The sequence below is a fragment of the Acartia tonsa genome, chromosome 5 (assembly GCF_053477335.1).
Source record: "Acartia tonsa isolate MP-2025a chromosome 5, ASM5347733v1, whole genome shotgun sequence".
Taxonomy (NCBI): domain Eukaryota; kingdom Metazoa; phylum Arthropoda; class Copepoda; order Calanoida; family Acartiidae; genus Acartia; species Acartia tonsa.
The window spans coordinates 39,141,434-39,167,061 of record NC_137264.1 but is presented as its reverse complement, the minus strand read 5'-3'; the positions used below and the strand labels follow the sequence as shown (position 1 = coordinate 39,167,061).

General features: G+C 33.1%; 1 protein-coding gene across 8 annotated transcripts in view; it reads left to right on the top strand.

Moving 5' to 3' along the window:
- LOC145319464 (uncharacterized) overlaps positions 1–25,628 on the top strand; it is a 34,394-nt gene that overhangs the window by 5,027 nt on the left and 3,739 nt on the right. For all 8 annotated transcript variants that reach the window (XR_013879856.1, XR_013879855.1, XM_080161612.1 and 5 more), the window contains 18 exons: positions 2,748–2,891; positions 10,977–11,039; positions 12,067–12,216; positions 12,960–13,076; positions 13,360–13,512; positions 13,727–14,010; positions 14,131–14,400; positions 18,010–18,082; positions 18,480–18,615; positions 19,033–19,142; positions 19,594–19,685; positions 20,136–20,274; positions 20,862–20,952; positions 21,645–21,784; positions 22,502–22,598; positions 23,203–23,285; positions 23,731–23,885; positions 24,394–24,556. Coding sequence is in view for 6 of the 8 variants with exons in the window: in XM_080161612.1 (XP_080017738.1) it covers positions 2,748–2,891; positions 10,977–11,039; positions 12,067–12,216; positions 12,960–13,076; positions 13,360–13,512; positions 13,727–14,010; positions 14,131–14,400; positions 18,010–18,082; positions 18,480–18,615; positions 19,033–19,142; positions 19,594–19,685; positions 20,136–20,274; positions 20,862–20,952; positions 21,645–21,784; positions 22,502–22,598; positions 23,203–23,285; positions 23,731–23,885; positions 24,394–24,556 (2,460 nt within the window). In the remaining 2 variants the exon portion in view is untranslated. The remainder of the gene's footprint in view (positions 1–2,747; positions 2,892–10,976; positions 11,040–12,066; positions 12,217–12,959; positions 13,077–13,359; positions 13,513–13,726; positions 14,011–14,130; positions 14,401–18,009; positions 18,083–18,479; positions 18,616–19,032; positions 19,143–19,593; positions 19,686–20,135; positions 20,275–20,861; positions 20,953–21,644; positions 21,785–22,501; positions 22,599–23,202; positions 23,286–23,730; positions 23,886–24,393; positions 24,557–25,628) is intronic.

Here is a 25,628-nt window from a genome sequence, read left to right as displayed (position 1 = left end):
GGTGTAGTGCATTTTTTCTAAAGTATGTGTTGTCATACATTTAATTATAGGTTTTTTATGTCAAGAAACTCAAATTCAGAGCTATTTTAAGCATTAGACTGACCTAAGGCTAACCCCCGCGGATTAGGTGGGTGGCCTGCAGGGGTAAATTTTCCAAATTATGTGTTGTTATACATCAAACTATAGGTTTTTTAAGTCAATTTGGAGCTAAAAAAAAACACAATAGCAACCTGATGCTAGTTTTTTCGTGGTATGTGGTATACATTCAATTAAAAAATTGTATCCTATTAGCATATTAAATTCTTCCACCGCTAACATTGTACTATCAAAATTGAAATTCTTTCAAATATATGCCATATAAATGTAGTTTAACCAATTAACCAGGAAAAATATGCAGTTCACTAAATTAAGTTCAAATGCATTTCGTGAAACTACCCCTTTGAATTTCTGGACCTAAAAAACCTATAATTTTATGTATGACAACTAAAAATGCACTTAACCCCTGCGGGCCACGCACCTAGCCTGCTGGGGTCTTAAATCTTAAATAATGTTCTAATAAATAGATATATAAATATAAACAGTTTATTCCAGAAAAAACCCATAAATAAACAAGTAAGGTTCTAGGTTAGGTTAGGTAAAATGCACTTAAGACTTGCAGACAACCCACCTAGCCCGTTGGGGCTAGCTTCAGATTAGTCTGATGCTTTTATTAGCTGTAAATTTGAGTTTCTTGACCTTAAAAACCTATAGTTGGATGTATGACAACACATACTTTTAAAAAAATGCATTTAACCCCTGAGGGACACCCACCTACCCCGCTGGGGTCGGTCTTCGACTTGCTGGATCATCTGAAATAAGGTCCTTATGAATGGACAGTTTATTTGAAAAAAAACCTAAAAAAAAATATTAAATGTAAGTTTCTAGGTTAGGTTAGGTAAAATGCAGTTAAGCCCTGTGGCCTACCTATCTAGCCCGCTGGGGTTAGCTTCAGATTAGTCTAATGCTTATTTCAGCTCTGAATTTGAGTTCTTTGACCTAAAAAACATATAATTGGATTTATCTCAACATATATATTGGGGAAAATGCACTTAACCCCTGCAGGCCACCCACCTAGCCCGCTGGGGTCGGTCTTCGACTTGCTGAATCATCTGAAATAAGGTTCTCATGAATGGACAGTTTATTCTAGAAAAAAACCTAAAAAAAATAATAAATGTAAGTTTCTAGGTTAGCTTAGGTTAAATGCACTTACGCCCTGTGGGCAACCCAGCTAGCCCGCTGGGGTTAGCTTCAGATTATTCTAATGCTTATTTTAGCTCTGAATTTGAGTTCTTTAACCTAAAAAACATATCATTTGATGTATCACATCATATATATTGGGGAAAATGCACTTAACCCCTGCGGGCCACCCACCTAGCCCGCTGGGGTCGGTCCCCGACTTGCTGGATCATCTTAAATAAAGTCTTCATTAATAGACACAGTTTATTCAAGAAAAAAACCTGTAAAAATATAAGTAAGTTTCTAGGTTAGGTTAGGTAAATGCTCTTAAGCCCTGCAGAAAACCAACCTAGCCCGGGGGGGTTAGCTTCAGGTCAGTCTAATGCTAATTTTCGCTCAGAATTTGAGTTTCTTGACCTAAAAAACCTATAGTTTGATATATAACAAGATATATATTAGAAAATGCACTTAAACCCTGCGGGTCACCAACCTAGCCCGCTGGGGCTAGCTTCAGATTAGTCTAATGCTTATTTTAGCTCTGAATTTGAGTTCCTTGACCTAAAAAACCTATAATTTGATGTATCACAACAAATATATTGGGAAAAATGAACTTAACCCCTGCGGGCCACCCACCTAGCCCCCTGTGGTCGGTCCCTGACTTGCTGAATCATCTTAAATAATATCCATATGAATAGATACAGTGTATTTAAGTTAAAACCCTAAGAAAAAACAATTTAAGGCAAGTTTCCACATCAAAAAAGACCATAAAAAGCCTAAAAACCCCATTTCCGCAGGGTTTTTCTTACCTAACCTAACCTAAAAATAAAAATTTTTGGATTTTTTTGCCATTTAGATGTAATACCTATAGGACTAGGCTTATATACCAAGTTTGAAGGGTCTAGCTCAATATTTAGACCATTTTGCTCACGGTTTAAGAGCTTATGTCATTACGCCCCCCCCCCCTTTTAGTTTAGGCTTTGCTATAAATAAGAAGAAATTTTGTTATCCATTTTACACTTGATAATGATATACTAACAGAAATTCAGTATTCACCAGATCCACCCATTTACCTTATACCCTCACCTCCTACTGGATAACCGAACTGACCAATTAATGAGTTCCATACTAGTATGCTAAATTGACGACAAATTTTCCCCTGTCTTTATATCCATGTATTGCCAATATCCTTAATTTTGATGTATTAAATTTTTTTTTCCTTTTACCTACATTTTAACTTGATCTTTTTTAAATTTTTAACTGAAACTCACCTTATTCACCAACAAAAAGGTAACATCACTGCCAAAAGGTGCCTAACATAACTGCCTTTGTTCGTGTATAGTCCCTTTTAAGATATTGATAACCGCTGAAAAAATGCATTTAACCGAATAACGTATAATAAACCGTAATAATAATGGCATATTAGACACACGTATGTATTACGTGATTTTACGTCATTTCAGTGACGGATGGTCGAAAATATTCTAGTTATGACGTAGCTGCGCTTCTAGGGTTCACGTGCATTATTTTTCCAGGATGCTACCGGAGAAAATAAGGAGGGAACCCCCAGCCTGACTCCTAGCCCAGAGAGAACAAAGAAAAAGAAGGGAGAGGACAGTGAATCTGATACAGAGGAATATAAGAGGATGAAGGAGAGAAAGAAAATTCAAAATTTAGAGGTAATGAAACGTTTTTAGGAGTGAATCTTCTCTTTTTGTGTTCGGTTCGTGTTTGTCTGTCTATTTTTGCTTACTGTAATGCTGTAAGTCAGCACTGCGAATTTTAAAAGAAAAAAAGTTGACCTTCAAAATTTCACCTTAAAGTGATACTTTTCTAATAGTTTATAGTCCACTAAGTTGTAAGTAGTAAGAATTAAAATCCATTAAGTCCCTTCTAACAAGATATTGGCAACTTTTTGCACACATTTTCGCAAACGGCAATTATTTCCTTTATTTGAAGTTTTGGTTAATAACATTTTCATAAAAGTTTTTAGTAATAATCATTTAAGATCCATTGTTGAGAAAAAATAACTGAAAAAATGTGTTTCCATGCAAAATAAGCTTAAAAGTTAATGATTTTAAAAATTTGCGATTTAATGGTAAAAAAGAATATTTTTTTTTATGATAGCCTGAATATGTTTAATTTTGTTTTTTATATAATCTATTCTTTGAAAAGACATCGCAGGGTGACCGCTATGTACGTTATGTTCAATATGTTCATATTGAACACCACTTTTAGGTTTTTTGGTACGTTTTTGTTCGTTATTGATTTATGCGTACAATATGAACATTTCAGCATACGTTATTGTACGTTTTTCTGTAATATATGATTAGTATTAGTAATCATTAATGTATTTGAATTTCATAAAAACTACATAAAAATTTCTTTGCGCTTCGCGCGCCATTTTACAAATTTATCCTGGGATTTATGACGTCATAGTGAAGCTTCCGTAAAATATAAAAACTCAACAAAATTAAGCATTTTAGTAAATATAAAAAAAAATCCTCTAAACCAATTACAAACCTTATCAGGACATATGTGAAGTTAAACTTTAAAAGAGTATGATATTTGTTCATCAGTTAGCAAGATAATTTTTAGTTGATATTTATGTTTTCTTGTACTTATAAGCAGTGTTGTGGATCTGGATCCGCAAGGATCCGCACTTTTTTGAGTCCAAGGATCCGGATCCGGATCCTGGGGTATAAATATATGGAAAAATCTACCTAAATTTATATAAAATAGTCACTTACAAATTTTGAAAATCAGACATTCTTGTGATGAGAGCCAATCTTTAAGGTTTAGGTTAGACTTGAAAATTAAAAGTATTTTTGACTTCGAGATTTAAGAATAAATATTTTTTGAAAAATTTGGTGATTTTATTTTTATTGTCAAGGATCTGGATCCGGATCCGCACTGACCAAATTTGGAGGATCCGGATCCGCATACAATCAATGCGGATCCGCAACACTGCTTATAAGGAATGAGATACTACTTTCTATAATACAAAGTAGAACGATGTCTGTCTATCTATCTGTATTTCTTTAAGATCTCGGTAACCGCTGATTTAATTAGGTTCTACTCTTCAGGTAATATACCTACTGGTCCTGTTGTGGTTTTAGGCAAAGAATCCCCCCCTCCCAAAAAAATTTCTTTTTCTTTTTGTAAAATATAACAAGTAAGTGAGGTGGGGAAACTCCCTTTAAAAAAAACTTTACAATACCTCTTTTGGCGGATGCCCCTAGAGGCTAGGGGCGAAGATGCTGGAATATTTAATTGTACTTAAATAAATGAATATAAACCTCATTATTAGTTATTACTATTTACATGAATAAATTGGGGTAAATTTTTTTAGGGGAGGTTATTAAGGGGGGGTAGTTAACACCCAAAACAGATTTCAGGGGGGTAGAAAAATTTCCGGTGCGCTTCGCACGCCATTTAGATTTAATGTAATTTACATAAACTTTCAATTATGTCTTCCCATATTTATACATGATATATATTATGTAAATGAGAAATTTAAACAACTGTGATTTTTTTCAGATCAAAATGAAAAATATGATGTTGATATTTTATAGTTAAAGGTTTTTTTCCTTAATTTAAATCCAAAAGTTGATATAATGTTTACTACTTTCTATAAATACTAGTGGAAAGACATCGTTCTACTTTGTATTATAGATATACTAGCGGCTTCGCCCATAGCCTCTAGGGGGTTTGCCCCAAGAGGTTTAATCAAGAGGTGTTATCTATAATACAAAGTAGAACGATGTCTGTCCGTCTTGTATTTTCTTGGGGGGTGGGACACCCCCAACCCCCAGAAAACAAAAAATCCCCCCCCCCCATTTTTCTTTTCTTTTTTATTGCAGAAGATTTCCTTGGTCCTTTTTTTTTTGCAGGAAATTTCCTTGGTCCTTTTACGAATTTCACCTTAATTTTTTTTGATCACCTCTTGCGGCAAAGCCCCTAGAGGCTAGGGGCGAAGCCGCTAGTTTAGATTTATATAGAAAAAGTAAAAAGGGAGGTGGGTAAGTCAAATTTTTTTTAGGGGGGGTATTTTTATTTAAGAAAATAGCTTAAAACCATCCTAGGACCAGTAGGTATAATCCCTGAAGAGTAGAGCCCAATCGGTTCAGTGGTTACTGAGATCTTAAGCTTCAGACAGACAGATAGACATCGTACTACTTTGTATTGTAGATGATTTTGTGTTATATGGTGCGTTATTGTACGTTATTTTTTCAAAAAATGTACGTTATTGTGTTCATTGTATTTTTTTGTAGTACGTTATTTTCAATATTAATATCAAAAAACGGTGGTCGCCCTGGTCACATGCATATTCTTTTAGATTTGAAAAAAAATTGAAAAAATAAAAAATCGGAATTAATCAAAATTAATCTATAGCATTTAAATAATACTTTTGATATTTTTAACCTATGTAATCAATAAAATCAATGGAAAATAAAATAGTTTTATAAAACAAACTTTTGGAAAAGGTTTAAGATAACTTCATAAAATTAGCATTTAGGATATTTTTCTTGTCTATTTTAAAAATGCAATTTAAACATAGTTAACGAATATTTTATTAGCAAGAATAGTAATAAAATATTTCAATAACTACTTAAACCTTTTTGTGGCTATGTTATTTATTTAAACAGAAAATCTATTTTGTCAGAATTATAAAAATAATTAAGTATTTTCAATCAAGCTTGCAAATAAACGTAATTTTATCAAACTTCCTCACAGTTTATAGAAGATATTGTTTTAAAATATTAATTATCAAAATAAAGTCTTTAATTTACAATGTTTAAAACACCTAAAAGTAAATTCTAAGCAAAATTAGATTTATTCTCTAGATTTAGAGTAGCTGCGCTACTTAAAAAAACATCTAGTATTAAAACCTATTAGCTGATCAAATTTCAATAGTCCTAAATTGGCGGTTTACAGATATCTAAACATATATGTCTTACAGATTTATTTTTAAGATGGAATGTAATAGTTATTTCTCGTATCGTATTATAAACGGCTTTCCGCGGATATAGAATGTACAATTATAAGATTAAAACTAGTTTTTTAGCCCCGTGGTGCCGAAGGCACCGGCTAAAAAAACTAGTTTTAATCTTGTGATTGTACATTTCTATATTCGTAGAAAACTGGATATAATACGATGCTAGACTTAGTTTTTTCGTATGGATGAGAACCGGTTCCTATCCACCGGATTCGAATGAATACGAGAAAGTATATTTTATGAGATGCCATTAAGTCAAATTATAAACAAAATTTGTTTCATTAATTCATTAACAATAAATAATGTTATAAATTTAAACTCACAAAGAGACTATTGTGTATTTTAATGATATTTTCTTTCTGCAATTTTAATCAAAACAAACTTTTTCTCCCATTCAAGTCAGGGATGATTTTAGCACCAAAAAAAAAATATATATATTATAATATATAATTATAATACTTTTGATTTAATTTGATATTATCGTACAATATTTTTTTTATATATATAATTTAAGAATTATATTCATGAAATATTTACCTGTCATAAAGACGACATATAAAACAACATCCTTAAATTAAAATCTAAGTTCAAAATTTTCAAATTCATTTTATGCTTAAGAAGGGACGAGAAGGATTTGAATCTCAACATTAACTTGTTATTTTGCTTGTATATCATATTTGTTTACAGTTTATTGGTAAAGTGTGGTAATACTTTATTTCGAGTCTATGCCATTGTGTCAGGTGACAGAGGATGTAAGAGCTTTATTACCCCGTCCCGGATTTGAAAAATTTTGTTAAAATTTTTGCCCCCAGCCAAAATATGGTTGGTTTATGCATAAAAATGACCCATGCAAAATATTTTTTCTGTAATGCAAAAATTGCGACGGTACAAGCACTGCAAAGTTTTTAAAATCTGCAAAAAACCCTGTTTTATGGCTTTTTTGGGGCTCTTGTACCATCCCAATTTTAAAGATTTTTACAAAATTTCAATTCAAGTGTGTTGATAAATACCTGAAATTTACCAAAAAAAATGGGGGCAGTCTCAATTATAACATATGAAGGTGTAGCAAGTAATCTTCCAAATACAAAATTGTCAAATTGCATACATATGTAATAGGATTGGCCCGGATACTTTTTTTGAGGGATACTGGATATCTGGCTGATTTATAATGCCGGATATCCGGCAAATATATGTTATTTGGCCGGATATCCAGTTATTCGACCGGATATCCGGTTATCCGGCCAGATATCCGGTTATTCGGCCGATATTCTTTTATTCGGCCAGATATCCGGTAATTTGCCCTATAACGATTATCTGTCATTAGAAATCAACCGGATATCCGGTATCCAGCCAAAAAAGTATCGGCCCAACCCTATTATATATGTATGCAATTGTTTCTTCTTTACAGCAAAGTTTCTGATAGATCCAGGGAATGTTTCAGTTATTACCAATTAAATAAAATTAGAGGATCGACCCTTCTCTCAGGTGCCCAAGAGTCCTTTAGGAGCTTTACCGCTAGAAAGTACTATGGAGAAGCTCTTCTTGTGAAAATTAGATAATTTTTAACATTATCTTTTTATGTGTCATTATTCATTGTTTATCTCTGTTAATTTTGTATTGACTTAATGGAAAAAGATGTCTTAGCTTATAAATGATGTTCGGTGCTTTCCCTCAAAGTGTCTTTTGATCACTGACAACCCCTCCCTCCTTATATTAACTTGCAAGGGTCCCTGGTACCCAATATAAACTATCCTAACCTGACCTTATATAATTAAGAAACAAACTAGAAAGTATCCCTTCTTTTTTTCAAGGACGGGAGATGGGGGTGGGGGGGTATGTGCTCGACTTGGCACTTGGGAAACTGGCAATAATTTGCATTAAACTTACGTCTTCAATATATCAAAAACGAAAGCTATAAAGCAGAAGTACCGATTGCAGAGTTGCTACACTTTCTAAACCCTTATTGTTACAGGAATCATCAACCAAAGTTTTCAATCAAAAAATTTCAACTTGCTTAGATTAAATAAAAGAGCTAACCTTTACGGAGTTTGTTCAGACTCATATTATAGAAAAGATTTGCATTTAATAAGTATCAGAAATAGATGGGACAAAAGTTTGAAAATAACCTTTTCTTATTCGTTGACTTAATAACTTTGGGGACTTTCAATATATTTTGATGGATTGGTTTATTAATTTGAGTGTTCAATCGTTTCTACCACTAATTTTAATCTACAGAAGGGTTAATTTTGTGTATTATTAATTGGGATGTACATCCATTCATTAGCCATAGTCTTATCCCTTATATCCTTCAGTAACATGTTATTTCTTGTTATGTAATAAAAATAAGACTTTGGGTACAGGGATCTAGAGGGATAAGACAATGGCTGATAAATTTATTTGTATATCCCATGATGATACACAAACTGACCCTTTTTTGTTGATTACATAGTGGTTGAAACGTTTGATCACTAAACCTAATGAACCAACCAATTAAAATTCAATAAAAGTCTCCAAAGTTGTTGAGCCAAGAAATAAAAAAATGTTATTATAAACCTTCCGGGACTAGTGTATTAAACAGCCCAATGACCCCTCCCTCCCTAGTTATTATTAGACTTGTGATACACTCTTGTATAGTTCAGGGAGGGAGGGGACATTGAGCTGTTTATTAGATTAGTCCCCAAAGTGTTATAACGGTGTTTTCTTACATTTGGGTTAAAACATTGGGGAAATTCAGTAAATTTTATTTGGTTGATTTATTAAGTTGAGTGTTTAAAAGTTTCAACTTCTAGTTTTATCTACAGAAGGGATAATTTTTTGTATCATTATTGGGGATGTACATCAATTTATTAGACATTGTCTTATCCCTTGAATAACATGTTATTTCTTGTTATGTAATAAAAATGAAAGTGTTTGGGTACAGGGATCTAGATAGAGAAGACAATGGCTGATAAATGGACGTGTATACCCCATGATTATGCACAAACTTACCCTTTCCGTGATTACAATAGGTGGTTGGAACGTCTTATTAAACCAATTAAAATTTCAAACAATCTAAAAAGTTGTTGAGCAAACAAATGAAAAAGTTTTTAAAACTTCGGAGACTAGTGTAATTAACAGCCCATTGTGCTCTGCCTCCCTAGTTATTATTAGACTTTTGGTACACTCTGGTATAATTCAGAGAGGGAGGGGAAATTGGACTGTTTATTTCACTTGTCCCTAAAGTTTTATAATTGTTTTTCTAATTCATTAGGTTAACAACTTTTGAGAGTTTTATTGAATTTTGATTGGTTGGTTTATTAAGTTAAGTGTATAAACGTTTCAACCACTAAGTTTAATCTACAGAAGGGATAGTTTGGTGTATCAAACAAATTTCATACTTATATAATAGAGGAAGGCCAGATACTGTTTTGGCCGGATACCGGATATCCGGCCGAACAACCAGATATCCGGCCAAATTACCGGATATTTGCTAGATATCTGGCCAGATGCCGGATATCCGGCATTATAAATCAGCCAGATATCCAATATCTGTCCAAAAAAGTATCCGGCCCAACCCTATTATATATGTATGCAATTTGACAATTTTGTATTTAGTAGATAACTTGCTACACCTTCATATGTTATACCTAATTGAGACTGCCCCCATTTTTTTTGGTAAATTTCAGGTATATATCAACACACTTGAATTGAAATTTTGTAAAAATCTTTAAAATTGGGATGGTACAAAAGCCCCAAAAAAGCCATAAAAACAGGTTTTTTTGCAGATTTTAAAAACTTTGCAGTGCTTGTACCGTCGCAATTTTTGCATTACAGAAAAAATATTTTGCATGAGTCATTTTTATGCATAAATCAACCATATTTTGGCTGGGGGCAAAAATTTTAACAAAATTTTTCAAATCCGGGACGGGGTAAGCTTTATAGTGCTTTCAACTTTGTGTCTAAACTAGCCGAGTACCCTAGCATCTACGGGTTCGTTTTTTAAACCACCCTAAAACCTAAATTATTAATAAATTTGTGTGTCTATGGTAAGCTTTCCTGAAATGGCAATGAAACTCAATCAGATCAGTAATTTGCGAGATCTTAACGGACAACCTATAAGGAAATGGGACAAACAAATAAAAAACCTTACCATTTTATAATGTATTCTATTAAATTAACAGGTTTCATTTTTATAATTTAATTTAAGACATATGCATACAATATTAACAATGTTAGTTTGAAGGAGATGGTTTGGTACAGGGAATAAAGGATAATCAATATTATTATTTAGTTTGAAGGAGATGGTATGGTCCAGGGAATAAAGGATAATCAATATTATTATTTAGTTTGAAGGAGATGGTATGGTCCAGGGAATAAAGGATAATCAATATTATTATTTAGTTTGAAGGAGATGGTATGGTTCAGGGAATAAAGGATAATTAATATTATTATTTAGTTTGAAGGAGATGGTATGGTCCAGGGAATAAAGGATAATCAATATTATTATTTAGTTTGAAGGAGATGGTATGGTCCAGGGAATAAAGGATAATCAATATTATTATTTAGTTTGAAGGAGATGGTATGGTCCAGGGAATAAAGGATAATCAATATTATTATTTAGTTTGAAGGAGATGGTATGGTTCAGGGAATAAAGGATAATTAATATTATTATTTAGTTTGAAGGAGATGGTATGGTCCAGGGAATAAAGGATAATCAATATTATTATTTAGTTTGAAGGAGATGGTATGGTCCAGGGAATAAAGGATAATCAATATTATTATTTAGTTTGAAGGAGATGGTATGGTTCAGGGAATGGTTCCTGATCCTGCTAACTATGAATATGATAAGGTCAGTATATGCATCTTCATTTAAAAACAATTTTTTTTATTCTATATTATCTTTATTGTAAAAACTTTTTTTTTTCATAAGGGGTTGTTTTCTAGTAGCATTAGCTACTTTAGTATGTTAAAATTTGAACGTTTTTGTATTTTATGTAGAAATATTTACATGTTGTTTAAGGCTTTTATTATTCTAAACAAGACAAAGCTTTTAAAAAATAAGAACTATTAAATGGTAAGTTTACAGGACAGCTTTGTTTGTTATTAAAGGGCATATCATTAGTTATTTAAGAAGTAATGTTAAAAATTATATTTATTAGAAACAAACAAGAATGACAACATCTATATCAATAATACAAAGTAGTACGATGTCTGTCTGTCTGTCCGTCCGTCTGAAGCTTAAGATCTCGGTAACCACTGAACCGATCGGATTCTACTCTTGAGGGTATATACCTATTGGTCCTGTGGTGGTTTAAAGCTATTTTCTTGGGGGGTGGGAAAATGTATCCTTGGTCCTTTGTAGAAGATTTCCTTTGTGGAATATTTTCTTTGTAGAAGATTTCCTTTGTGGAATATTTCCTTTGTAGAAGATTTCCTTGGTCCTTCTTATTATTTTTTTTTTTACAAATTTCACCTTGCACTTTTTTTACCATCTCTTGGGGCAAAGCCCCTAGAGGCTAGGGGCGAAGCCGCTAGTATATAGATATAGAAGCAAAACATAAAAAGAATCGAAGTGACGGACAAAGTGAGGTTTAGAGAAGATTTTCAGTGATAATAAATCAATTTTTTTTATTTAGTTATAAAAACTTTCACACGTTTATCGTAATGTTTTTTTTGTAGCATGACTGACAGACCAACGGAACAAGTAAATCATGTTGCGGATGCTCTTTGGTAAAGGGAATATGCATTTCAAAATTAGGCCGTCTATCTTTATTAGCAGTCGACAAAATCACATTTTGTCGGACTGAAGGATGAACATTGAACAAAGTAAATTATATACAAGCTTCTAAAAATAAGTTTTTATATTCTTTGTCCAGGTGACGATGATGTACAGAAAGAAGGCGGGCATGGTGGAGATGGAGGACAACAGGGCCAAGGGGAAGAAGAAGTCAGACAAGAAGAAGAAGGGGGAGGATGAGAGCGGCTCAGACTCGGATAGCAGCAGCTCTAGTAACAGCAGCAAGAAGGTATAATCAGGGACGCAGGGGACATTGGGCTGTTTATTACACTTGTCCCCAAAGTCGTAAAACAACATTTTCTGATTCGTTGGCTTAACAACTTTGAGGACTTGAATTGTGATTGGTTGATTCATTAAGTTTGGTGTTCAAATGTTTCAACCAACCAATAAATATAATCTACAAAAGGGGTAATTTTGTGTGTCACTATTGGGAATGTACATCAATTTATTGGCTATTGTTTTATTACTTTTATCCCTGAGGTGTAATACATTGTTAGCAGAAAGGGGATCATTGGACTGTAAATTATACTGATTCACAAACATGGATAAAATCTTTCTCTCATTCCTTGGTAAAAAAAAACTTTGGATACTTATAGTAAACATTAATAGATTGGTTCAAATCAGCAGTGTACAAATATTTCATCTTTAAAGGGGATAATGTTGTTTATCATCATTAGGTATCAATTTATCTCTACTGACTTGTTACTTAAAATCACTAATTTATAGACCTACAACTAGTTAGGTAATTAAAAGATGGATTTACAAAAAAATAAAGGATAAATGTGGATAAAAGATAAAATGAGGTAAAAAACCTGTTTTACTTCCTTTTTTCCGATAATGTCAGCTTGTTATTTTCTTTTTAAGTTGCTCATTTGAAGGCAACAAAGGATAGAAAGTAACTGTATAGTGTATAGGTAGTATTATATAAATTGATCGAATAGTTCGAATAATGAAAAAAAAAATCTATTTTAGTCTGGAGACACAGTAAAGAAAGAAAATGAAGACGAGATTAAGAAAGAGAAAGAGTCAGTTGCTGAAGATTTGATGAAAGAAATTCAGGACTTGGAAACAGAAATTGAAAAGAAAGAGGTTGGTTTTGTTTAGTTGAAAATCAAAGTTAACTTAAGAGTCGCTAAATTTCTTATTTTTTTTTTTATAAATGAAGCTTTCCTACATTTAGGGTTGCATTGGTCCGTCCATGGGTATTCGTAATGGAGAGTTTTTACAATAGTCTCGGTTTCAAAATTATCATTGTGATTCCTTTAACATTTACTAGTGGCTGCGCCCCTAAAGGGCATGTTAATTTTTTTTACTATCTGATTCCTACAATTTAGGCAATAAACTGGTAGAAATTAAATAAATCCATGTTTAGGTGAAAAAGGAGAGAGATGACGATGAACCAAAAGAGAAGATAGACTGGGGTAGTTCTGCCCTGGGACATCTCAAACAAGAAAAAGATTCTGACAAAGAGAAGAAGAAAAGGAAAAAGAAAGAGGATGATAGCTCGGGGAAAGAAGAGGGAGAGGTATTTATATTTTTCCTTTCTTTACTAATTGCCTCCCTTCACCTTGCCCTCATTTTTTTCGGTTGATTTAACTGTATTAAGCAGAAACCTATTATATTCACAAAAAAATACAATTCACTGCCAAATGGTGCTTAAAATCACTTGCTCTGGTTCGTGCATAGTTCCCTTTATCCATTTTATATTCCTTGAATGATAATATATTTATAATTCTTAGGTTGAGCTTTCTTCAGAGTCAGAAGACGAACGGAGAAAAAGAAAAAAGAAAAAACGGTCCCGGTCACGCAGGCGGTCATATGACCGGGAAAAGGACAGGGGCAGTAGAGGCCGAGACAGAGACCGGGAGAGTCGCAGTAGCCGTGGTCATGACCGCCAGAGCAGAGAGGCCTGGGGACTGGAGCGGTCTTCTAGACATCGGTCACGCAGCTTCGACGGTCATGATGATAGAATTAAAAGGGAGAAAAGGTCACGATCACCTTATGATAGAGTTAAGCGGGAAAGGTAGATTTTGATTTTTTTTATTACTCATATTTTTCCTACAATAACATCCTTAATATCCTTAAATACCTACCTATCTCTTGCTTTAAATTGGTAATTTTAAATCCTTATTTCTTGTCCTAGATATGACCGCAGAAGATCAAGATCTCGGTCACGGTCCCGCGAACGCCGTGACAGGGGAAGGCGTGAACGCTCTCGGTCAAAATCCCGGCCAACGCGTCGGGAGGGTTCATACGAGCGGGAACGCGATGAATTGTATGAAAGAAATAAACGGCGACAAGAACGGCATTTGAGAAGTAAAATCAACAAGGAAAGATTGCTGGAAATTGCAAAGAAAAATGCGGCAAAAATTTTGAAGAGTGGTGGTGATTTCTTGGGCATGGATGAAGAAAGGTATTATGTTTTTTTCGCGCCTTTTTTCCACCAATTTAAAAGCTTGGTTTAGTTGTATGGTCCTATATACAGGGCGACCACTGCATACTATATATACTATTTATACTATATAGGATGAATTTGGATACTATATCATACTATATGACCAAAATTTACTATATATACTATATAATATTACCTTTATTTGACCAAAATTAACTATATATATACTATATAATATTACATTTAAACAAATATTTTTAGCTTTGTGACAACGCCTCTTAAGGAGCATATTGTCTTATTTTCACAGTAGGTTTTCTCCTATTTCTAGCCCCTGCGGGGGGCTCTAGCCCTGCGGGGCAATCAATAACCTTTATCTTACCTAACCTTACCTAAAATGAAAAGCTACTGTGATATGACAAAAATGCATAAAGCTCTATAATAAGAAAGAGAAAAGCCTTAAAATATATTGTTTTGCCACTTTCGATTACTCCGTGATTATTAGGCTAGGTATTAATATGAGACTATAGGTTATTTGGGATAAAAGTTTACACATGGGTAGTACTTCACGTATATTTAATCATTTTTTGGATAGGTCCCTAGGCTCAGGTGCTGCAGGCTGGAAGGTTGTTTCTGGACAGGTAAAAAAATTTTTTTTGAAGATTTAGAGATCAACATATTAAACAAAATATCCATCTTTTAGGATGTTATTAACATATTTATCAACCTATAAAACAGAATAAACATCTTTTTGGTTGTCATTAACATATCTGAAGAAAAAATTGAAAATTAGTTTCAAGGGTCAAGTTCTGCAGGCCTCCAGGTCCACTCTGGACAGGTTAAAAGTCAAATTTCTTTTTTAAGGAGTTAGAGGTCAATTTATAAAACAGAATATGTATCTTATTTGATCTTATTATCATATTTGAAGATATATATAAATCGGCCTCCAAGTTAAGGTCTTGCAGGCCTCCAGGTCCACAAATATATGGTAGTGCGAATGGGGCGCTTGTCCAATATTATGGCATGGAGATCGCTCTTCTATGAGTACTACTTAAAATCCTACTTTTACTGCAATACACATAGACATTCTCATCGTCGGCTCGTCAGTGTAGAATGCTTTTCCTTTTATTCCCACAAGTATAATACGAATTTGGTTGAACCCGTGGTAGCTCAACAAATACCCACGCGAAGTATTATATTGCTTTAATCTAAGAATAAATGGCTGGTTAAGATGTTCGATCTATATCATATAAGTATATTAAGCACTTAAGAAGGAAGATGGTTTTATAAAGTGTATTTACATTACAAGTGAATCAGTTAAGTATGAAATATTTACAGGATAGGATATAATAAACATAAGTAGTGTAGGACAGAAAAGTGCCCTAAGTCCAAAGCATTAAATTGTGCATAGTGTTAGATCTCTAACATAAGACCTAGGCACAATTCATGCTAAGTACTAAGGGACCTAAATTTAAACTACAATGCATGCTAAATTAACTAAGATCATTACCTTTAAGCCAGGAGAACTTGATAGTTCAAGAGTCAATAAATAACTAATATATTTTAAGAGGTGCAAGTTATAACAACAACTATTTACCAGGATCTAAGTCCTTGTCTGTTTAATAAAGTGTTTCTATGTTAAACTTGTGACGTAAATGAAGCTATGGCTATAGGTATACTTAGTAGTACATAATGGTTACATGGTTACTTTAACAATAGATATAATGTTTTATATAAGCATATAACAATATTCAATCACATACAGATTACCATGATTAGGCTAGTATTACCCATATATGGTATTATATTGGTAAGAATAGACTAATAAATGCATAAAAACACATAAAAAGTGCCTAAGGGCTAACCAGAGTAATTGTGTCTTGTGCCTGATGTGCGAGCGATAATTACTATGGCTTGTCAATCATTATTTAGATCAAAGTTTTATATGGTGTTAAATTTATAGAGAATATAAGTAAGTGGACTAGATGCGAAGCATTTCTGTAAGAGTCTTGTTCGTACGTTCAAAGAATTTTGAAATTTGGAGGTCGCATCTCCATATATAAATAACATCCAATTATACCTAAGCTTATTTTGTTTAACAAATTAAGTTTAAAATGTGAAGTTTTATTTTACTTGTCCAGAGTCCACCTGAGGGTCTGCAGCACATAAACCTGGAGGCTAAATGTCATTTTTTCTTCAAATATGTAAATAATATCCAAAAAGACGCATAATTTGTTGTTTAAGTTGACACCTTATTCCTCAAACAAGAAATTTGAATTTTACCTGTCAAGAGATGACATGGAGGCCTGCAGAACCAAAATTTGGATGTCAATTTTAATTTTTTCCTCAGTTATGTTAATAACATCCAAAAAGATGCATATTCTGTTTTATAAGTTGACCTCTAACTCTTCAAATAAAAAGATTCATTTATAATCTGTCCAGAGTGGACCTGGAGGCCTGCAAGACCAGAACTTGGAGGCCTATTTTAATTTTTTCTTCAGATATGTTAATAACATCCAAAAAGATGCATATTTTGCTTAAGTTGATCTCTAACTCTTAAAACAGAAATTTTAATTTTTTTCACTTTTCCAGAAACCACATTCTAACCTGCAGCACCTAAACCTGGAGACCAATCCAAAAAATAATTAAATATATGTGAAATACTACCCAAAAGTAAACTTTATCCCAAATAACCTAAAGTCTTACTTTAATACCTAGCCTATTAATCACAGAGTAAGCGAAAGTGGCAAAACTGCCCCACCCCCCTTATGTGTGAAATTGCTTTAATAACAGATTTGCTTTGAGTTATTATTGATGATGTATATACTATGTATTACTAAATAGTTCAAAGTCCGGTACTATATCATACTATATGAGTTTTAAAAAATATACTATATATACTATATGGATAAAAAAAAATATACTATAAAAATACTATATTTTTTTTTGTTTTGGAGTGGTCGCCCTGTATATCTCTTAAACAGTTGTCATTTTCTCTTATTTATGTAATCTACCTTAATAATCGTTTTATTTCGGATTACCAAACATTAAAAATCTTTCTGACCTATTATCCTCATAATAAAGTAACATGATGTCTGTTTGTGTGTACCGAAGGATCTCGCTAACCGCTAAATCTTTTTTTTCACGCAAGAGACTTTAGCACAACATAAAGAGGTATCGTAGAGACTTGAAAGCAAAACGAAAAGTCAACAGGCCTCAAACCGCTAGAGTATAATTTAAAAGTATTAAGCCTTTTATGTCAGAAGCTAAGTATCTCAAAAGTGCTTCTCCGAATGGGTATTTTTCAGGGAAGCTTTTTAATGTTTTTAAATAGTTTAAGGCCATTTTCATGGCCTTTTTCGCCTTACCCAGCCATAGAGGCTACGGGCGAAGCGAATTTCTAAATTATAGGTTAGTAAGGATTTTTTAAAGCATTGTATCTTTAAAATAGCTGTTCCGCTTGGATTATGATTTTTAGAGAATCCTCAAATATATTCTAGTCTAGTGTTGTTTTAGGCTATTTTCTTCCTCATGTAAAGCCCCTCAAAAACTAAGTGCGTAGTCGCTTGTTCATTATGCATATTCTAATACTTTATCTTTTACCTAAACTTCACAAATTGTGTTTTCTAGGTTGATAGCTATGAAAGCAGGCGGTCAGAGCTTGGATGAACTGACCAAGTTCTGTAAAGAGTTAGCTAAGAAGGTACCTTCAGCTTTATTTCCTTAAAAGTTTATCTACTCCTCAATGTTCTACTGTCAGGAACCATAGGAAAATCATTTTGTACCCTAGTAAATGTGCGCTAAAAAATCAAAGTTTTAATTTTTCCATAATATGTGTTATGTATTATTTTTTATCATAAAAATTAAAAAGGAGGGGTAAAATTTGACTAAAATATATTTCTAAATAAAAGGGGGATGTGCAGTTTAAGCAGGGAAGGAAAAGAGGGAGAGGAGTTACTCGAGAACCATTAGAGCAAGAGGGAGCTAACTGTGGATCTAAGCTTTTACAGGGCCAAATAAACTTATAAAAATATCCCCCTTTTTTGAAGTTTACGAATTATTTTACTCCAGTGATATAAAATATTCAATGTGTTTTTTAGGGTCTTGAAGACCAAGAAAAGATTGAATTCTTGGCCGAGTCAGAATCAGATAGTGATGAAGAGGAGTTTAGACATCCATTCATGGTCAATGATAAACCTCTACCAAACCCAATCACTATGCTCCTCGGGGCAGGAGGTCAGAAAAAAACTCTTTTTATAAAATAGTAAGGTTTTATTTGTCTGTTGCTGAACTGATTTAGTTCTCCGTTTTATGTAAGTTTCACATAGGATCTTGATGGATCAATGCTATTTTTTGTTAGGATAGATGAAAAGATATTGAATTTATATGTAGTTTGTTTGCTTGAGTACAAAAGGAAAGTTATCTTTTTTATTAGTAACGAAGCTACTTTATAATTTGAAATGTCTTGTTCGTATGTCTAAAAAGTTTTGGGAAAACGCGATTTTCTCGGCTCCTATATAATATATACGGCTGAAACTCTTTTAATTCCTTGTCTGTATCCTTATACATAATTTTTATTTGCTTGAATACTAATGGATGTTTTTAATGTCATCCTTGTTTACTTATTGAAACTAATATCCTTATTTATTCTAGATAAATTAGCTGCTAAAGAGGAGCAGCTCCCGCCAGCCGCCAGAGCTGTTGCCAAGTCACAAAGAATGTTGGAGTTCCCGGTTTCAAGTGGTAATGCTCATAGACAAAAGGTAATAATCGAGAATCAAAATCAAAGTAAGAATAAACAATTTATCTATTCATCCATTTAGTATCTGCTTATTCTATCTATCTCAATTGTAACTTTTAAAAGTATATTAGCTTTCTTTGGTCTTTCAATGATTAAGCTATCATATAGTTTCTTTCGCTTCTTTTACTATCCACTCAGTGAGGAGATTACTTACTAACTTATATACCTACCTACTATATTTGTCTATCCAGGTATAACTAATGGCATTAGATACCATACAATCTATCTATTTAACTATTAGCAATCTTACAATTTGGCTAGAAACTTTTTGTAAACATAATCTCAGTGTAGATAGAAAGTGAGGGCATATTAGCTGTCAATCTATCAATTTGCTATCTTTTTAGCTTTTAAGATGTTCTTGGTATCTTGGGTGAGGAAAGACTTGCTATCTTACTATCTAACTATCTATTTAGGTAGAAACAGTTGGTGAAGATACTCTTGCTATTGAGGGCGAAGAAAGACTTGCTATTGAACACATGAAGATGGACGATGAAGAAATGTTGGCGTAAGTAGAATTATAAAATAAAACAAGGATATTATTGTCTATCTGCACTCAGTTTTGGATCAAAATGTCATAAATACTTATTGCTTAATTATTATTCTTAATAAGGAAAATTTACACTTAAAATAAGACTCTGTATTCTATATGTACAAATTGATATTTTTTAGTGCTCTTTAAATAGATGTCTTGTGTATCCATATACCTGCCTGGATCCCCCTGTTTAGGAACTTCTTCGTCTGCTCTATTGTAGCGACTTGGCTCTGTTATTAATCCCGACGCTATTGGTTGATTTTCAAGGACTTAATTGAAAGTCTTCAAAGGAACCTCGGGGTGGAGACATAATGGAGTTATCTAACCACTTCCCCCCTCTATTGTTTTACTGTTATAGTAATATATTTATAAGGTTACAGGAATTTCATGCTTTTTGTTTTAATATATTTCTTGTTTGTTAAGTTTCCACGAGCAAATAGAGGCCGAGGAGAAGGCTGCCAAAATTGGAACAGAAATAATTCCCTGGAAATTAAATGACGAGGATCAGAACCTAACTGTACCCAACCCTGTCGGCAGGGATCTTTTTAACGGTGAAATAAAGGTAGAGTTTATTTATCTACTTTGATATGACTATACATGAAGCGAGGGGACTTTGGATGGAAAATTAGTAGGTACCCAAAGTTTAATAAAGAATTTCGGCCATTCGTTGGCTAACATTGTCTTCCATTGTTTTATTCTTTTATATCCCTGTTGGAATGAGATAACCCCTACTCGATAGCTATGGAATATTTAATACGCAAATCTTATACTAAAAGATTATTGAATTATTTCAAGACATCTTACAAGCATGATGATCTAAAGTACTATATACAGTGTTTTTTTTCCCTTATTTTTGATTCTGTCTTTGTACTTTTTTACAGACTATTATTCTTTTTTATTTAGATTTCCCTTTTTCCACCAATTAAAAAAAATTAATGCTTTCTCATCATTTTTATGGCTTTGGGGACTTCTAATATAATGATCTCCAAAATGTTTGTCTATCCGTTTGTTTGTGTGTTAGTTTGATACGCTAATAGAGACACTAAACTATACTAAAACTATTCTTTTTTATTTCAATAAAGGCATCAGTTTTCTTGTTGAATTTTTTATTGAGATATCATCTTGTAAAATTGTTTGTATTATGTATAGGAGTTACCTGCAGAGAAAATGGCGGAAATAGAAAAGTTGAGGCCAAAAGCCATCACTGGCCCCACACAACAACTTGCCTTACCTGCTCCAGGTAGCTAGAAATAATGTATACTTTATAAAGCTATCTCTGATATAATCCTGTTGACTAATGACAGCAACATTCTAAAAAGAACGATCCCTTTGATTGCACGACGTTTTCTGGAAGTCCTCACAGTGTGTTGTAATAATTAGCGCTAGTTTACGGGTCAGGGCATTACTCCTTCTCTCACTTTTAGTGTCAAACATTAAACATAGCAGATGTAGCTACCATTTTAACGTCTCTATTATGCTGAGATGTAATCTAGACTCGTAGCCGACAGTAAGCAGGCATTCTTTCATTTCTTTTCTATGTGGAGCTTACTAAATCATTACCTGACGCTTACATAACATAACATTGTTTCAACTTTAGCATGGTTAAATACATATAATATTGCAGGTTTTTTCTTCAATCACAAATATTCCTGTTAGGCTTAGGAAGGAATTGAAATCATCCTGTCTATAATAACTATCTTTTAACAGAATTGTAGGCAAGCTATCTATCCAACTACTTGTCTTTATTATCTTTAATATAAGAAGCTTCACTGCAAAATAAAACCACATCGGTCCAGCGGATAGCGAAATCTTAAGCTACAGACAGACACCCACACCCACACAGAAAGACTTCCTGTTACTATATATTGGGATCTATCTCGAGGTGATATCTTACCCTAAAATTATTAACTAAATCATTTTGTTTTAATTCAGGACCAACCGATCCCATACCTCCGAAACTATCAGCTGACCCGAACAAAGTGTTTGACCTAACCGAGGCACCTGTCGTGGATATTGGAACCATTGTTTCAAAACGTTTGAATGCCCAGCGGAAACTGCAACAGGATCCAGAGGTAAAATAGTTAATTATAGACAGTTTTCTGCGGTTAATAAAATGAAAAGTTATATTAGTTATTTATCGCAGCTTTTTGTGGATATAAAAATGTACAATTATAACAAAACTGGTTTTGATGTTATGATTGTACATTTTTATATTCGTAGAAAACTGAATATAATACGATACTATACATGCTTTGTCAGTTCGACCGAGAACCGGTTTAATCCAGCAGATATTAATCAGTTTTGAAGCCATACTAGAAAATAAATTCCAGTTTTTTTGGCCCCGTTAACAAAACAGGGATTAATCCTAAAATTAGTAACTAATTGGGAAAGCCAGGGATGGGCTGTTTTTTACACTAGTCCCCAAAGTTTTCAAATAAGGTTTTCTTGTACGTTGGCATAACAACTTTGGGTACATTTATTGAATTTTGACTGGTTGGATCAATAAGTTGAGCGTTTAAACGTTTCAACCACTAACTGTAATCTACAGAGGTAATTTTGGGAAAGCACGAAAAAGCCAGGGGTTGATATTCAGCCAACTAATTCCATTTAATATTGCCGATAATTGGCGTATAGTTGGCGTCAAACTTGTTTTTGATGTAACTGAAGGGAAGTGGGTATGAATTGGAGAAATATGGGAAGAGGATTAGGGGGAAATTTTCACTCAAAATTTGTGTCAGAATCACATTCCCTCTAGTCCCTGCGATAAAGGTAATAAAACTTAATTCTAGGATGCCGAGGCCCTGCAGGAAATGTACGAGGCCCAGAAACAGATGGAACTGTGGGCCTCCAGTAAAAACAGGCCGGGACAATTTGTTGGCTCTACAGGTAACATAAAATGGCTTTAGATCATAATCATTTTGTTTGTTTATTACTTTTGGTCAAGTAAGATTTGGTTAAATTGGGTAATGGGCAGAGTTTATTATATTGATTTTTTTGTTTGTTTTTTTACTTTAGGTCAAGTAAGGTTTGGTTAAATTGGGTAATGGGCAGAGTTTATTATATTGATTTTTTTGTTTTTTGTTTTTTACTTTAGGTCAAGTAAGGTTTGGTTAAATTGGATAATGGGCAGAGTTAGGGCACCTAGGGTTAAGCAATGAAGCTTAGGATTGACCATTCCCCCTCCCCCCCACACCCACCCCTTCTTAATTTCTATGGGAACTCTATTGGAAATCCCAATATTTAAATCATATAAAATTTTGTTTTGACTCAAAGGGTGGATTTAGATATCTAGAAATTTTCTCAATTCCGTGGTTCGATTTAGTAAAACATTTTAAGACTTCGGTTGGCCAAAGCGAAGCAACAACTCGTCCAAGTTATTAGTGGCCAAAGGTAGAATTTAAAACAAACGAGTTATATCGAAGATCCAGATTAAAAAAATGTTTATCCATTGTCATATCTCTAGAAATACAACGGTTGAATTAAAATTTAGGAGCTGCTATTATGAAGAAACACGAGCTAAACAATGGTCTTCACGCCTGGGCTAGAAAGGATCAGTTTGAGAATGCTAAAAGGGTAAGTTCCATTGTTTAATGAGTGACATACCAAAGATGATTCTATCCATAAGAACCCAGATTATAATTATACATTTTTAAAAAGTTTTCTAATGGATTATGAACTTATTTGTTTATGTCAAGTCACATATTATGTCCCGAATGTGTACACGTTATAACCTATAATATTAATTAATCTGTCTTTGTGCAAAGAGAAAGGGGACAATGGGCTGTTAATTACACTAGTCCAAATAACGTTTTCTCATTTGTTGTCTTAAAAACCTTGGTGAATTCAGTGATTTCTGATTGGTTGGATTATTAAGTTGAGTATTCAAACGTTTCAATCGTTAATTATAACGTACAGAAGGGGAAATTTTATGCATTATGATTGGGTATGTACATAAATTTTCGGTTATTGTCAAATTCCTTTCGATCCCTAATCTTTGTGCTATTTTTTCATTAATTAGGTGCGTGGTGGTTTTGGTGAGTTTATGCTAAAGAAGATGGGCTGGGAGGAGGGGGATGGCTTGGGTAAAAACAAGCACGGTGATGTTGATCCACTCCAGCTGGATATCAAGTTTGATAAGAAGGGTCTCACTGCCGCGGAGGAAGATGAAACAAGGTTAATTGGTTGATTGATAGGTTGATTGATTGAAAGATCGATTGAAAGATCGATTGATTGATAGATCGATAAATTGATAGATAGATTGATTGGTTGATTAATCGGTTAATTGATGGATTGATCGAAAGTCTGATCGATTGATTAAATAATCTTTTGCTTGATTTATATATTGATTGATAGTTTGATTGGTTGATTGATTTATGGGTTGATTGATTGATTGATATATCAATATATTTAATATTCTAAAAGTATGTCATGAGTCTTGAATAGGACCAAGTATTTTGGCCAGTGCAAAAAAAGTTAGGGTCATTGTATTCTAATGGAAATGTATTCTGTAATCCTGAACTTAATCAATATTCATAATGCTGTTTTATTATGGAAATGTTTTTTTTATACCAAACATTTGATTTAAACCGAAACTGTCATTACAAAAGATTAATTAAAGAAAGAAAGCATTAACATTGTCACATTTTTACATTAATCATATTAATTTCCATTGTGCATTTAGGGCTAGACCTGGTGTGGTTACTTTGACAGGTTGTAAAGATCTGGCGGGTAAACATCCAGTATCAGCACTCACAGAATTGTGCAGCAAGCGCAGATGGGGACCGCCTATTTTCAATGAAGCTTTTGCAGTTGGACCACCACACAAAAAGCAATATGTTTTTAAGGTAAGTTTTATTATTTGATGCTCGAAATAATTTTACATTTGAATATTAATAAAACCTAGCCTGGCCTAAAGTAATCCACAAACAAAGGAAAATCTAATACCCCCTCCCCCCCCCCCCCTTTATTTTCAATTTATTTCAAAGTTACAGGGGGAGGGGGGTGTCAGTCTCCTACAAGGAACTTGTTTCATTACTTGAATCTCGAAAAATTTCATAGAGTATTGTCATGTTAATTATAAATGACTTAAAATCCTTTGCATATTATGAATAAACTTATTTATAATTGTCTCTGCTGCAAGAGTTAATATGTTTAAGTCAGAAATATAAATTGAGAGAAAAACTTTATAGGCACTATTTCTAATAGTGCAGTATAATCAGGAATCAAAAGGGATAAAACAATGGCCGATAATGTGATGTACATCTCAAATGATAAACATAAACATAAAACATAAAAAACATTTATTCAGTGACAGATTACGCCCCGTCTTACGAAGCAGTACATACAATAGTACACCAAGCTACTGCTTAGTACCAGGTGTACTTTACAATTTTTCATAATATTTATAAAATTAAATTGCATGACTAACACTAGATGTTATGTGTGGCACTGATTAGGCTTCCCTAAAAGTAGGAATATGCGTATCCGAGATGTTTGCATTGCCTTTTTTAGGTTGGCATTAAGTTAATAAGAAAAATAAGAAGTAATAATGTCAAAATAAATGTAGGTAAAATTAAATGGACAGGGGAAAAAGAGAAGGAAAGAAGGGTTACAACAAATTCTAAGGCTAGTTTTTCTTAAATTTTAAAATCATTTCTGTAATCAATAATGTAAGGTTTTTAATAAATCCAGGCAAATCAATATATTTTAAGTACATTCATTACATTCTTCAATATTACATATAGATTTAAAAAGTTCATCTTTAAGATTTAATGCAAATGTTTTTTTAGGAATATTCTCATTTAAAAGATCTTTTTCATGACAAAAATTATTCCATAGTCTTTGAAATGAAAAGAATGGAAACCTTTCAATTTTTTTAAATTTGGCTATTGGAATATAAAACTCACTAGAATTTCT